Source organism: Anomaloglossus baeobatrachus, chromosome 11, assembly GCF_048569485.1.
Source record: "Anomaloglossus baeobatrachus isolate aAnoBae1 chromosome 11, aAnoBae1.hap1, whole genome shotgun sequence".
NCBI classification, from domain to species: Eukaryota; Metazoa; Chordata; class Amphibia; order Anura; family Aromobatidae; genus Anomaloglossus; species Anomaloglossus baeobatrachus.
In genome coordinates this window covers 31,267,948-31,284,160 of record NC_134363.1, presented here as the reverse complement: position 1 = coordinate 31,284,160, position 16,213 = coordinate 31,267,948, and the positions used below count along the sequence as shown (strand labels likewise).

At 45.0% G+C, this 16,213-nt stretch overlaps 1 protein-coding gene across 1 annotated transcript; it reads left to right on the top strand.

Moving 5' to 3' along the window:
* Nucleotides 1-612: 612 nt before the first annotated feature.
* ETHE1 (ETHE1 persulfide dioxygenase) lies at nucleotides 613-10,644 on the top strand. The gene is made up of 7 exons (XM_075329369.1): nucleotides 613-770; nucleotides 2,359-2,503; nucleotides 5,434-5,582; nucleotides 5,730-5,859; nucleotides 8,109-8,198; nucleotides 8,347-8,463; nucleotides 10,312-10,644. Exons 1-7 carry the CDS (start codon nucleotides 681-683, stop codon nucleotides 10,356-10,358), a joined length of 768 nt encoding a protein of 255 aa, XP_075185484.1. The 5' UTR covers nucleotides 613-680; the 3' UTR covers nucleotides 10,359-10,644.
* Nucleotides 10,645-16,213: the final 5,569 nt, after the last annotated feature.

The window sequence follows — 16,213 nt, the reverse complement described above, 5'->3', positions numbered from 1 at the left end:
ACACTTCTGCCCTTAGTGTAGTCCATCCAGAGCTGCATGCACACTTCTGCCCTTAGTGTAGTCCATCCAGAGCTGCATGCACACTTCTGCCCTTAGTGTAGTCCATCCAGAGCTGCATGCACACTTCTGCCCTTAGTGTAGTCCATCCAGAGCTGCATGCACACTTCTGCCCTTAGTGTAGTCCATCCAGAGCTGCATGCACACTTCTGCCCTTAGTGTAGTCCATACAGAGCTGCATGCACACTTCTGCCCTTAGTGTAGTCCATCCAGAGCTGCATGCACACTTTTGCCCTTAGTGTAGTCCATCCAGAGCTGCATGCACACTTCTGCCCTTAGTGAAACTCATCCAGAGCTGCATGCACACTTCTGCGCTTAGTAGCCGGAGACAAGCAGCGTTTCCTGAAGCGTCTTCTGCTTGAAAATCAGATGTTTTACATCGCTGCAGTGTGAACGCAGCTCTAAAACCGGCGTACGTGACAACACGACACAGCCGTGGCCGTAAAGGGGTTAATAGCAGCAGTCCACGCCCACCTCCGACTGCTGCCTATGATTGGCGGATCTCTCCGGCTGCCGCCTGTGATTGGCGGACTTCTGGGTGGGCGTGTCCCCCGCAGGCTAAGCACCGGGGACACACCGAGGTGTCGCCACAGTATATTAACCTCCTGCGCGCTGACGCGGACATGTCGACATACATTGGCAGGGCGCTGGTTGGCGGAGTGCGGGCGCATTGTGTCATGGCAGCGGCGGGGAGAGGACTCGTCTTCAGACAGGTAAAATAATCTCCGGCACTTGGGGGGTTAATTGCATGGTGGTCATGTGACTTAACCCCGTCTGTGCCGGCTGCTTTTAATTCAGTGCAATTTAGGGTGGTCGTCAGAGGTGTCACTGACTGTATCCGCTGTCATAGAGCCAAGAGGGGCTGCAGTGACCCCCGAGAGGGTCCCCGGGCCCGGCCCACCACTATGGTGACCGGTCACTGGGCCGTAGGGGACTGGGACATAGAAGAAGCAGCAGTTTATGGTCATCACTGGCTGCAATAATCATATAATAGGAGGAGGAGGGTCAGTAAGGAAGTGAGGAGGAGGCTGCACACTCACACTGCACATTCCGGAGCGCTGCCAAATCCTGGAGCCGATCCAGCAGAACCAGAACCGCAGGCACCATACACTGGCCCCCAGACCAGACCCCTATATACAGCCCGCAGACCTCCTATATACAGCCCGCAGACCTCCTATATACAGCCCGCAGACCAGACTCTCCTATATACAGCCCGCAGACCAGACCCCCCCTATGTACAGCCCACAGACCAGACCCCCCCCTATGTACAGCCTGCAGAGCAGACCCCTATATACAGCCTGCAGAGCAGACCCCCTATATACAGCCCGCAGAGCAGACCCCCTATATACAGCCTGCAGAGCAGACCCCCTATATACAGTCCGCAGAGCAGACCCCCTATATACAGCCCGCAGAGCAGACCCCCTATATACAGCCCGCAGAGCATACCCCCTATGTACAGCCCGCAGAGCATACCCCCTATGTACAGCCCGCAGAGCATACCCTCTATGTGCAGCTCGCAGACCAGACCCTCTATATACAGCTCGCAGACCAGACCCTCTATATACAGCTCGCAGACCAGATCCTCTATATACAGCCCGCAGACCAGACCCTCTATATACAGCCCGCAGAGCAGACCCTCCATATACAGCCCGCAGAGCAGACCCTCTATATACAGCCCGCAGAGCAGACCCTCTATATACAGCCCGCAGAGCAGACCCTCCATATACAGCCCTCAGAGCAGACCCTCCATATACAGCCCGCAGACCAGACCCTCTATATACAGCTCGCAGACCAGACCTTCTATATACAGCTCGCAGACCAAACCCTCTATATACAGCCCGCAGACCAGACCCTCGATATACAGCCCGCAGACCAGACCCTCGATATACAGCCCGCAGACCAGACCCTCGATATACAGCCCACAGACCAGACCCTCGATATACAGCCCGCAGACCAGACCCTCTATATACAGCCCGCAGACCAGACCCTCTATATACAGCCCGCAGACCAGACCCTCTATATACAGCCCGCAGACCAGACCCTCTATATACAGCCCGCAGACCAGACCCTCTATATACAGCCCGCAGACCAGACCCTCTATATACAGCCCGCAGACCAGACACCTCTATACAGCCACTAGACCCCCCCCTATATACAGCCCACAGACCAGACCCCTCTATACAGCCACCAGACCCCCTGTATACAGCCACCAGATGTCTATATAAAAACAGCCCCCAGACCAGACCCCTTAAATACCTCCACCAGACCACTAAAAGTAACCAAAACCTTTTTTCCCTGCAGCTGTTTGAGCCGGTCAGCTGTACATACACCTACCTTCTGGCTGATGCAGAAACCAAAGAAGCCGTCCTGATCGACCCCGTGCTGGATACGGCGAACCGCGACGCCAAACTGGTCAAAGATCTGGGGCTCAAGATGGTCTATGCAGGTACGAGGGGCTCACATACAGGGTATACAGCTCAGAGAGACATAGGTCTCTTTAAACAGACACCGTAACTTGCTGGGACTTGTAGTTTGGAAAGACATAGGTCTATTTAAAGGGACACTAACGGTAAATTGAGACGTCTGAGTAGTGATTGCCGAGTTGGGGAGGGATCCCCACTTTCTGTCACTCATCCCTATACAAAACACTGTCTGCCCCTCCTCCACCTGAAATGACTGATAACAGAGAACAATAGTAGACTATTCTCCATACAGGAAACCCAGACACAAAGCTGCAGTAATAACATTTTATGGGGTTCAAAGTGTAAAATCTTGATAGTAAATGAGTGAATTACAGCAATGGAACTAGAGCCATGAATAATCCGCGGCAGAGGCCAGAGCACTGCACGCCTATGTACAAGAATACAACTACTATAATACTGCTCCTATGTACAAGAATATAACTACTATAATACTCCTCCCTATATACAAGAATATAACTACTATAATACTGCTCCTATGTACAAGAATATAACTACTATAATACTGCCCCCTATGTACAAGAATATAACTACTATAATACTGCCCCTATGTACAAGAATATAACTACTATAATACTGCCCCTTATGTACAAGAATACAACTACTATAATACTGCCCCCTATGTACAAGAATATAACTACTATAATACTGCCCCTATGTACAAGAATATAACTACTATAATACTGCCCCTTATGTACAAGAATATAACTAGTATAATACTGCCCCTATGTACAAGAATATAACTACTATAATACTGCCCCTTATGTACAAGAATATAACTACTATAATACTGCCCCTTATGTACAAGAATACAACTACTATAATACTGCCCCCTATGTACTAGAATATAACTACTATAATACTGCCCCTTATGTACAAGAATACAACTACTATAATACTGCCCCCTATGTACAAGAATATAACTACTATAATACTGCCCCTATGTACAAGAATATAACTACTATAATACTGCTCCTATGTACAAGAATACAACTACTATAATACTGCTCCTATGTACAAGAATACAACTACTATAATACTGCTCCTATGTACAAGAATACAACTACTATAATACTGCTCCTATGTACAAGAATACAACTACTATAATACTGCCCCCTATGTACAAGAATATAACTACTATAATACTGCCCCTATGTACAAGAATATAACTACTATAATACTGCCCCTTATGTACAAGAATATAACTACTATAATACTGCCCCTTATGTACAAGAATACAACTACTATAATACTGCCCCCTATGTACAAGAATATAACTACTATAATACTGCCCCTTATGTACAAGAATACAACTACTATAATACTGCCCCCTATGTACAAGAATATAACTACTATAATACTGCCCCTATGTACAAGAATATAACTACTATAATACTGCTCCTATGTACAAGAATACAACTACTATAATACTGCTCCTATGTACAAGAATACAACTACTATAATACTGCTCCTATGTACAAGAATACAACTACTATAATACTGCTCCTATGTACAAGAATATAACTACTATAATACTGCCCCCTATGTACAAGAATATAACTACTATAATACTGCCCCCTATGTACAAGAATATAACTACTATAATACTGCCCCCTATGTACAAGAATATAACTACTATAATACTGCTCCTATGTACAAGATTATAACTACTATAATACTGCCCCTATGTACAAGAACATAACTACTATAATACTGCCCCTATGTACAAGATTATAACTACTATAATACTGCTCCTATGTACAAGAATATAACTACTCTAATACTGCCCCTATGTACAAGATTATAACTACTATAATACTGCCCCTATGTACAAGAATATAACTACTATAATACTGCTCCCTATGTACAAGACTATAACTACTATAATACTGCCCCCTATGTACAAGAACATAACTACTATAATACTGCCCCTATGTACAAGAATATAACTGCTATAATACTGCTCCTATGTACAAGGATATAACTACTATAATACTGCCCCTATGTACAAGAATATAACTACTATAATACTGCCCCTATGTACAAGAATATAACTACTATAATACTGCCCCCTATGTACAAGACTATAACTACTATAATACTGCCCCCTATGTACAAGAACATAACTACTATAATACTGCCCCTATGTACAAGAATATAACTACTATAATACTGATCCCTATGTACAAGAATATAACTACTATAATACTGCCCCTATGTACAAGAATATAACTGCTATAATACTGCTCCTATGTACAAGGATATAACTACTATAATACTGCCCCTATGTACAAGAATATAACTACTATAATACTGCCCCCTATGTACAAGAATATAACTACTATAATACTGCTCCCTATGTACAAGAATATAACTACTATAATACTGCCCCCTATGTACAAGAATATAGCTACTATAATACTGCCCCCTATGTACAAGAATATAACTACTATAATACTGCTCCTATGTACAAGAATATAACTACTATAATACTGCTCCTATGTACAAGAATATAATTACTATAATACTGCTCCCTATATACAAGAATATAACTACTATAATACTGCCCCTATGTACAAGAATATAACTACTATAATACTGCCCCCTATGTACAAGAATATAACTACTATAATACTGCTCCTATGTACAAGAATATAACTACTATAATACTGCTCCTATGTACAAGAATATAATTACTATAATACTGCTCCCTATATACAAGAATATAACTACTATAATACTGCCCCTATGTACAAGAATATAACTACTATAATACTGCCCCCTATGTACAAGAATATAACTACTATAATACTGCTCCTATGTACAGGAATATACTATAATACACGACATTCGTGTACTCCATTAACCCTTTACTCTCCTTTTCTCCACCCTGCAGCTAACACTCACTGCCATGCAGATCATGTGACTGGGACGGGGGTCCTGAAGAAGCTGCTCCCCGGGTGTAAGAGCGTCATTTCTAAGGACAGTGGGGCTCTGGCGGACATTCACATACAGGAGGGGGATTCCATCAAATTTGGCAAATATGTAAGTTTCGGAATTGGACTCTTAGCATGGGCAGAAATGGGGTCCTGACTGAAGAAGCCCCCCTAGTGGCGCAGTGTCTGCACAGAGTGCCTCCTGCTGATCCCATGTCTTCAGATGTGATACATTTCGGGTTGTTCCCCTCTGCAGTCTCTGGAGGCGCGCTCCACTCCTGGCCACACAGACGGCTGCCTCACCTATGTGCTCAATGATAACAGCATGGCCTTCACCGGGGACGCCCTGCTCATCCGAGGCTGCGGCCGCACGGACTTCCAGCAAGGTACGTCCCCATCAGACACTGACCTTTCTATATCCTTTGTTTTACACTGTCTATTGCTGGCTGCAGAAGGAGTCAACTGAGAATCAATCAGTGAGCTCATCCCAATAGGAGAAGCCTGTCTCTTTTTGCAGTTCCCTCAGCTGATTTGATTGACCTTCTATATCATTTGCTTTGCACAATCAGATGAGGGAACTGCAAAAAGAGACAGGCTTCTCCTATTAGAACGAGCTCACTGATGGGTTCTCAGTTTACTCAGTGAGCTCATTCTGAAAGGAGAAGTCTGACCCTTTTTGCGCTTCCCTCAGCTGATTTGGTTGACCTTCTATATCCTTCACTTTGCAGAGGCTATTGCTGACTGGAGTCAACTGAGAATCCATCAGTGAGCTCATTCTGTCAGGAGAAGTCTGTCTCTTTCCTCTTCTCTCAGCTGATTTGGTTGACCTTCTATATCCTTCGCTTTGCACAGTCTATTGCTAGCTGCATAATGAGTTAACTGAGAATCCATCAGTGAGCTCATTCTGAAATTTGAAGTCTTTCTCTTTTTGCGTTTCGCTCAACTGATTTGGTTGATCTTCTATATCCTTTGCTTTGCACGATCTATTGCTGGCTGCAAAATGAGTTAACTGAGAATCCATCAGTGAGCTCATTCTGAAATTTGAAGTCTTTCTCTTTTTGCGTTTCGCTCAACTGATTTGGTTGATCTTCTATATCCTTTGCTTTGCACGATCTATTGCTGGCTGCAAAATGAGTTAACTGAGAATCCATCAGTGAGCTCATTTTGGACTCAGGAGAAGTCTGACTCTTTTTGCGTTTCCCTCAGCTGATTTGGTTGACCTTCTATATTCCTTGCTTTGCATTGTCTCTTTCTAGCTGTCAAATGAGTTAACTGAGGATCCATCAGTGAGCTCATACTGAAGGGAGAAGTCTGACCCTTTTTGAGCTTCCCTCAACTGATTTGGTTGACGGCTATTGCTGACTGGAGTCAACTGAGGCTCCATCAGTGAGCTCATTCTTTCAGGGGAAGTCTGTCTCTTTCCTCTTCTCTCAGCTGATTTGGTTGACCTATATCCTTCACTTTGCACAGTCTCTTGCTAGCTGCATAATGCGTTAACTACAATCCATCAGTGAGCTCATTCTGACAAGAGAAGTGTTTTTGTTTTTTTTTTTGCACTTCCCTCAGCTGATTTGGTTGACCTTCTATATTCTTCGCTTTCCACAATCTATTGCTAGCTGCAGCATGAGTAAACTGAGAACCCATCAGTGAGCTCATCCTGAAAGAAGTCTGTCTCTTTTTGCGGTTCCCTCAGCTGATTTGGTTGACCTTCTTTATCATATCCTGGCTGAAGAATGAGCTATCTGAGGATCCATCAGTGAGCTCACTCTAATAGCAGTCTCTTTTTGAGCTTCTCTCCGCTGATTTGGTTGACCTTCTATATCCTTTCCTTTGCACTGAGTATTGCTGGCTGCAGAATGAGTTAACTGAGGAACCATCAGTGAGCTCATTCTGAAAGAAGTCTGTCGATTGTTGCGCTTCCCTCAGCTATTTTGGTTGACCTTCATTTCTTGGCTGAAAAATGAGCTAACTGAGAATCCATCAGTGAGCTCATTCTAATAGAAGTCTGTGTCTTTCTACACTTCCGTCAGTTGATTTGGTTGACCACTTCTTTTTTTTTTTTTTTAATTTTTTTTCTTTTTTATTATCATTTCCTGTCTGAAGAATGAGCTGAGAATCCATCAGTGAGCTCATCGTAATAGAAGTCTGTTTCTTCCTGCACTTCCGTCAGCTGATTTGGTTGACCCCCCCCCTTTTTTTTTTTTTTTTTTTTTTTTTTTTTATTTATTATTATTACTAACATTTCCTGTCTGAAGAATGAGCTAACTGAGGATCCATCAGTGAGCTCATTCTAATAGAAGTCTGTGTCTTTCTACACTTCCGTCAGCTGATTTGGTTGACCACTTTTTTTTTCTTTTTTCTTATTATCATTTACTGTCTGAAGAATGAGCTAACTGAGGATCCATCAGTGAGCTCATTCTAATAGAAGTCTGTTTCTTTCTGCACTTCTGTCAGCTGATTTATGACCACAAACCACATCAAAGTTGAGTTTTTGGGGAAACAAAGTTCATGTAAAAGCCAAACTGTGCAATATTTTTAGTGAAGCCGTGTTGCAAAAAATGATATTGAGGCCACAATCCATGCATTTAGGTAAAAAACAAATAAAAATGGACAACCCCTTTAAATTGTGTTTCAGGCTGCCCCAGTACTCTGTATCAGTCGGTGCACAGCAAGATCTTCTCCCTGCCCAACAGCTGCTTTCTATACCCGGCTCATGACTACACCGGTAAGTGCTGCCACCTCCATGCCTCCTTGTATGTAGGATGTGGCGGCCATTTTTACCACCTCTGTAGCCATCGTATGGTCACACGGTCACCCGGGCTGCATTGCCCCTGCTGTCTTTTGCACTGACTTATGGAACTTTTTTTCATCAGGTCAGTCTGTGACAACTGTCGAGGAGGAAAAACGTCTGAACCCGCGACTGACCAAGAGCGAAGCCGAGTTTGTGGACATCATGAATAATTTGAACCTGCCCAAGCCGAAACAGATAGGTGAGGACGTCGTCCGTAATGTCGGATGCTGTAGAATTGGAAGCCTGACGTGATCCTGTACTCAGCCGGGCGGGCTCCCCCATAGTGGTATAGCACAGCCATTCAGAAGGGACTATTGTAGCCAGTATAAAAGCCGAGGCAGGGAATGCAGCAGCCGCTTTGTGATGAATCTGGATAGTGTGAGAACGTCTATCTGTAAAATTGGAAGCACTAATGATAAGAGCTGTATAATGCGGACACATAAGATGCCCCCAAAACTGAAAGGGGATAAGCATAGATTCTAAATAGAAGCGATTCGATGAATTTTAGGAATTTGCCGAACAGGGGATGTCAAACAATTTTCAATTTGCATTGCAGAAGATTGCTTCTGCCAAAGAAGCCTAATGCATAGCCGGGTGGGCTTCCCAATATCACAGAACGAACTATCGTAGCCAGTATAAAAGCCGCGGCAGGGAATGCAGCTGCCCCATGTTGTAATTCTGGATAGTCAAAGAACATCACAACCTACAGCTTAGATATAGGGAGTGAAAGCCCTAAAACACTGAAGAAACTCTACAGATAGTGTGTGTGTGATGGGAAGGAAGGTCAAGAAGAGAGGAACGGGCTGTTTATATCCCCTTATATTTGCATTAAAGGGTCTGAAATGAGTCATAGGAGACGTCTGAGGGTCATATACATCTTTTTTAGGGTTCAAGAAGCCTGTTAGGTAAAAACTCAGCGAAGCTGGTGAAACCGGATTTCATAAGATTCTTCTCCCTTTAATATATCTGTCTATGCCTTAAAATATATATATTTTATTTGGTAAAAGCATTTTGTCTGCTATTGGAAACGTAATAGTACACATGCAATATACATATTGACCACAAGATGTCTCTATGGCACACTATTTATCCTACCCTGCAGTACACAGGTTTGCCACAAGATGTCACTATGGTACACAATTGCTTTTACCCTGCAGTATAGTGGTTGACCACAAGATGTCACTATGATACAGAATTGCTTTTACCCTGCAGTATAGAGGTTGGCCACAAGATGTCACTATGGCACACAATTGCTTTTACCCTGCAGTACACAGGTTGACCACAAGATGTCAGTATGGTACACTCTTGCCCTGCCCCTGTAGTACACAGGTTGGCCACAAGATTTCACTGTAGTACAGTTTCCCTTGCCCTGCAGTACACAGGTTGACCACAAGATGTCACTATGGTACACAATTGCCCTTACCCTGCAGTACACAGGTTGACCACAAGATGTCACTATGGCACACAATTGCTTTTACCCTGCAGTACACAGGTTGACCCCAAGATGTCACTATGGCACACAATTGCCCTTACCCTGCAGTACACAGGTTGACCACAGGATGTCACTATGGCACACAATTACCCTTACCCTGCAGTACACAGGTTGACCACAGGATGTCACTATGGTACACAATTACCCTTACCCTGCAGTACACAGGTTGACCACAGGATGTCACTATGGTACACAATTGCTTTTACCCTACAGTACACAGGTTGACCCCAAGATGTCGCTATGGCACACAATTGCCCTTACCCTGCAGTACACAGGTTGACCCCAAGATGTCGCTATGGCACACAATTGCCCTTACCCTGCAGTACACAGGTTGACCACAGGATGTCACTATGGTACACAATTGCTTTTACCCTGCAATACACAGGTTGACCACAAGATGTCGCTATGGCACACAATATCTTTTACCCTACAGTACACAGGTTGACCACAAGATGTCGCTATGGCACACAATATCTTTTACCCTACAGTACACGGGTTGACCACTAGATGTCGCTATTGATACTTACTAAACTTATGGCTGTCTCTTATCTTCAGATGTCGCTGTCCCGGCAAACCTAAAATGTGGCATTCAGGACGACTGATGATATCTCGACCCTTCCCCCACAGCAACACGTATCTTACTGACTTGTCTTGAAGAATAAGAAGATTTTGGTTCCGGTTGATATTTTTCTACTAATGCCGATGCTGAGAGGTCACATGATTGTATTTTTGAGGCCGTCCTGGAGCGCTGGGATATCGGAGGGGCGGCGGGCAGATTTCTATACCTCATGGGTGAATGTTGGGGAGATCTGGCGGGTCTGTGTATATATGTAAATCATTCTCTTTTATTCTAAGGTATCTATTCTAATAATAAAAGCCATAAACCTCCGTGTGTTCCATGATTAGCGGTATATAAGGTGACGGGCAGTTACAGGGGGGGTGAGGACCGCTGCAATGTCTGGGCTGAAGGATAGGAGATGCCAATCATGATGCCCCTAGGGGGTCTGTTGTTGGTTTCTTGTCCATATGCCCCCGATGGGACGATGAGGACATAACACCAGGGGGATCCAAACACCGAGACCGGTCAACATGAAGGTGTCCTTTCAGTCCCATGTCAATGAAGACGGATACCCTACTTTTTGGGTGGAGATCGGTCACGGTTCCGTCATGACGCACCATAACATGGACAATAAATGGCCAAAGCCTCGTGCCGACACTGCTCCCCTTGAAGTACAAGTGGTGACCCAAACATCTCCATTATTGAGGGAATCTAAACTGTGCTCCAAACCAACAAAAGGGTTGTGCTTCAGGCCGTCTTGAAGCCCCAACAAAATGTGTTAGGACTAAACTTTGGGAGATGGGGTCACACTAGGTACGGGGAAGTACCAAGGAAAACCCTGTGTCTACGGAAAGGGAAGATGGTGACCCCTGACCAAATCTACTGCTGGTCCCTGGGGTCCCTCACCACCCTAGATAGGTTCTGCACCTATGCACCAAACCGGATACCTGACCATAGGTATCCCTACTGCTGGGCCCTAAATAGGGAACGGAAGGGATGAGCTCTTCATCAACCCCACTAAACACTAAAGAAGACATAAGGAGGACACACAGAAGAAAATATATGAACTACTTATCCAAGATGACACAGGTAGACGTATAGCAAAGTTTTCAGCAACAATACCACAAAGGAGTACAAGCCACCTGCTTGCAACAAGGCTTGAAGGAACTGAAACAATCACCAGCACCAGTCCAAAGAAGGAAGGAGTATTTAAGCACCAAGAGAATACTGATGAAAAGCAGCTGAATGGAAGTTGAGCTTCTGTTGGGTCCAAAAGGGGGAGAGATGAATCCAGCAGGAAAGCTACCTATATCAATGTATACTGACAGCAGGAACAATGGAAAGTCAGGGAGCATTCTGTGCAGCCAAACGCTGTGACCTTCTATGGCCAGAACCCATATGATTGTCACCCGTGACAGATGGAATCCATCTGGGCTTCTAGCTGACTCAAAACCGAGAACAAATCGGCCATGTGGACATTGCCAGTTCTACACTCTACCGAATTCCACATCCACAGGGCCGCCAGACCACTAGTGGAATTATCTCAGATAATTTTTAGTTGACTACATGAGGCTTTCGAAAACTGGAGGTGTTCTACAGGACCCAGGTCATCTGCCACTGGTATGGATGACTAGGATGGTGGCAGAGGAACCATCTGATCATGTCCACCACTTCTTAGAGGTTCTGAATCCACCTCAAGCCTCTGTGGAACGCCTCCAGTTCTCCAAATAACTGGCTCTTTGGGCCGTTCCGAAAATATACAAATGGCCAAGAATCCAAATGATGGGTTTTGAGAGACCTAAAAGAAACAAGATGAACATATTGTATGGATGACTAGGATGGTGGAACATTCTGATCGTGTCCACCATTTCTCGGAGGTTCTGAGTCCACCTCAAGCTTCTGTGGAACATTTCCAGTTCTCAAAATAACTGTCTCTTTGGGCCGTCCCGAAAATATACAAATGGCCAAGAATCCAAAAAATGGGTTTTGCGAGACCTAAAAGAAACAAGACGAACATATCAACCAGCCACCCATGTATCCAACTTGTGTCTTAGCTGACTCTGTGGCAGCCTCTATTCTAGAGAAGTGGTCACCAAATTTCTGAGGGTTAACCCCTGAAGTCTTAGACTTCGATGGAATAAGGACTACATTTGGTATTGGGTTAGTGAAGGAAGGTGCCGGCCCTGGGACACTCTGGTGGCAAACTCCTTCGCTAAGGAGCCTTTGGGTGCTCATGGTTTCCTCAGGCCGGTGTTTGTCACCCCTCTGGTGGTCCTCATCGTAGAACACAAACACACACGACACCAGAGCTCACTTAGCCAACCAGAAAGTCTGCTTTTGCTTCCTTCCCCTCAGTGTGGGGTACTACCTCTCGACCTGTCCCGCTCCACCATTTTGGATCTCATCCTCAAGCTGTGGGGTTTGTGTCCCCTTTACCCTGACTCCATTCACCTTTGTCTGATTCTGGGCCTTGGCGGCTCTCTAGCCAGATGACTCTCGAAGCCTGCCGGGGTGACCCGTAGACTCCGGACGTCTTGAGGATACCTCAGGGTTTCCTGACTGGCCACCAACCCTCTTATAGACTGACTCCTCTCGAGACCTCCCAATCATCCTCTTTCCCACATCTGTCACTACCCCTTTAACCCTATCTCTTCCACCCTGTCACTACCTCAGCCCAACCACCAGGTGGCGCCTCTGGTACAGTCCCGCTCTGTATCTGGAACTTGCACCCAGCTTGTGTTAGAAATGGCACATATTGGAGCAAAGCCTGCTAGAAGACTTAACAGATGTGAACGCGGGTGTATGAATCATATCTTCTGAGATTATTCACCCCACAGAATTTCTCATGTGGGGTCAGTGCCCCACTCGTGATCAGTGAACCCAGGAAACTATAGTCTTCATGGCTGACACAAACTGCTCCCTGACATCCTATTCTTCCTGCTGCGGTGTAAATGGTATCTTCTCTGCTTGGGATTAATCCCTTTCCTTTTAGGACCCTGCAGATATCCTCACCTTTCAACTTCCCCTGTGTTTGCCCCCTGTGTCCTCTTTAGTGCTTAGTGGGGTTGACTAAGCGCTCATCCCATCCATTCCATAAGTAGGGCACTGTGGCATAACCGGAGTCTGATGTGCCCCTGTGCAAAGTTTTACCCCCCCCCCCCCCCCCCCCACACACACATTTGGTCCATTGTAGCATTCGAAATCCAATAAAGTCTTAAGAGTTGTCCCCATCCCCTTAATTGTGGTAATGACCCCCCGTCCTGTACTTCCTAGTAAATATGTTCCCCATCCTGGTGTATGACTCCATCATGACTATATGCTGGTATATATAGCCCCATCATGGCTCCATCCTGACATATATGTTCCCATAATGGCCTAACCTTATATATATACCCATCATGGCCCCATGCCGAAGTGTCTCCCCATCAGGGCCGCATCATAGTATTAAATGGCTCCATCATGTCCCCATTTAGGTATATATGTCCCCATTCTGGTATATATGGCCACATCATATCCCGATCCTGGTATATATAGCTTCATCATGTCCCTATCCTGGTATATATGGCCCTATCATGTCTCCATACTTGTATATACTGCAATCCTAGTATATGTCCCCATTTTGGTCACATCCTGGTATGTAGTCCCATCCTGGTATATGTCCCCATCTTGGTATATGTTCCCATCAGGACCCAACCTTGTATATATCTCCATCATGGTCCCATGCTGGTGTATCTCGCCATCATGGCCCCATCCTGGTGTATATATGGCCCCATCATGTCCCCATTTAGGTATATATTGCCCCATACTGGTATATGTACCCATCCTGGTATAATGTTCCCATCATGGTCCAACCTTGTATATATCCCAATCATGGTGCCATGCTGGTGTATCTCACTATCATGACCCCGTCCTGCTATATGGCTCCAACATGTCGCCATTTAGGTATATATTGCCCCATCCTGGTATATGTCCCCATCCTGGTATATATGACCCCATCATGCCTCCATCCTGGTATGTAGCCCAATCCTTGTATATGTCCCCATTTTGTCCCCATCCTGGTATATGTCCCCATCCTGATATATGTCCCAATCTAGTATCCATCCTGGTATATAGCTTCATGTCCCCATCCTGGTATATATAGCTCCATCATGTCTCCATCCTGGTATATAGACCTATCCTAGTATATATCCCCATTTTGGCCACATCCTGGTATGTAGCCCCATTCTGGTATATGTCCTCATCATGGCTGCATCCTGGTGTATATATGGCCCCATCATGTCCCCATTTAGGTGTATATTGCCCCATCCTAGTATATGTCCCCATCCTGGTATATATGATCCTCATCATGTCTCCATCCTGGTATTTAGCCCAATCCTTGTATATGTCCCTATTTTGTCCCCATCCTGATATATGTCCCAATCTAGTCCCCATCCTGGTATATAGCTTCATCATATCCCGATCCTGGTATATATAGCTCCATCATGTCTCCATCCTGGAATATAGACCTATCCTACTATATATCCCTATTTTGGCCACATCCTGGTATGTAGCCCCATTCTGGTATATGTCCTCATCATGGCCGCATCCTGGTACATATCCGCATCCTGGTAACTATGATCTGCCAGCGCGCCACACACAGTAAAAAAACCAAATGATTACACTCATCTTTCCGACGCTCCCCGGTGTCACCCTCTGACGCTGGCATGCTGGCAACTGATCAGCTTGTCAGCAGCGCAGAGCATGACATCACTGTTAGCTGTGACAGAATATTCACCACTCTTTATGCCTAGGATTATGGGCATGGGGAGCAGTGAATATTCATAACATTAATTGGTGGCCGGCAAATCTCAGCGCAGGGACCTGACAGGTCTCTGTGCTGCAATGTATTTCAGCTGGATGAGCGCCCTTGGATGCACAAGTGCTGGGGTCGGTGGGCCGGGTCATGGTCAAGATCCCTGCGACTGTAATTGTTTCGCCCCTGCTAGGGCCCAATTGACTTAGTCAGGGGGTCACATTCTCCCCCTTACCTAGACACCGGGTTTCCTCTTCCCTGTCGTACATGAGATACTTCCCCATACCTAGCGTGACATTAGTGGAGGGCAAATGTGTTCTACAACGTTCCCCACCATTCCAGAAGTGTATCATATTATAGACCCTATTCACAAAAATGGCTGATGGCCATAACTGTTGTGCTTCACCTTTTTCTACACTCATTACCTTATTTAATGCTAAGTTTTTAACAAAAATATATAAATAAAGTAGTTTTTTTGTTATTGATTTATAAGGGTAGTCTTTATATAATGGTTCCCCTTCTCATTTGTAATTCTCCTGTTAACATTGCACTTCTTTCTGCGGCCACTAGATGGCTCCCGAGGCTTATTGAGTTCTATGGTAACTATGAATTTCTATGCAGTGAGCGGTGAAAGCTGAGAACTTCTTTTTTATTTTTTTTTTTTTAGTTTAAAGTTGTGAAACTTTGCGACAGTGTTCTGCAATCAGTCATGGTTAAGTGATGGTTTCTATCAGCGCAGGGCATTGCCGAAATAAAAAAAGATTCCCAAAATACTATAAAAAAAAGGGGGGGTGGGAGGGGGGGCAGCTGGAGGACTGATCAAATGCTGCATCCATCTGCTGCTCATTAGTGGTAACTCCTGAGGAATGGACGGGATGACCTGCGGACACGGCTTATGTTCTGCACACAGCGGCGCGGATATTTTTAACCTGAAACATATTTCAGAGCAATTACCTGCAAAATCCATGTTACTCGTTTAGGGCTGATATTACTGATCCTGAGTTAGCTGCTGTATTGTACTCCAGAGCTGCACTCACTATTCTGCTGGTGCAGTCACTGTGTACATACATTACATTACTGATCCTGAGTTAGCTGCTGTATTATAC

What these genes read in the sequence shown, in the direction of transcription:
- ETHE1 (XM_075329369.1), top strand. Translation starts at nt 681, where the DNA reads ATGTCGACATACATTGGCAGGGCGCTGGTTGGCGGAGTGCGGGCGCAT. An exon ending in GAGGACTCGTCTTCAGACAG is followed by an intron (nt 771 to 2,358) that starts GTAAAATAATCT and finishes TTTTCCCTGCAG; the next exon opens with CTGTTTGAGCCGGTCAGCTG. An exon ending in CCCGGCTCATGACTACACCG is followed by an intron (nt 8,199 to 8,346) that starts GTAAGTGCTGCC and finishes TTTTTTCATCAG; the next exon opens with GTCAGTCTGTGACAACTGTC.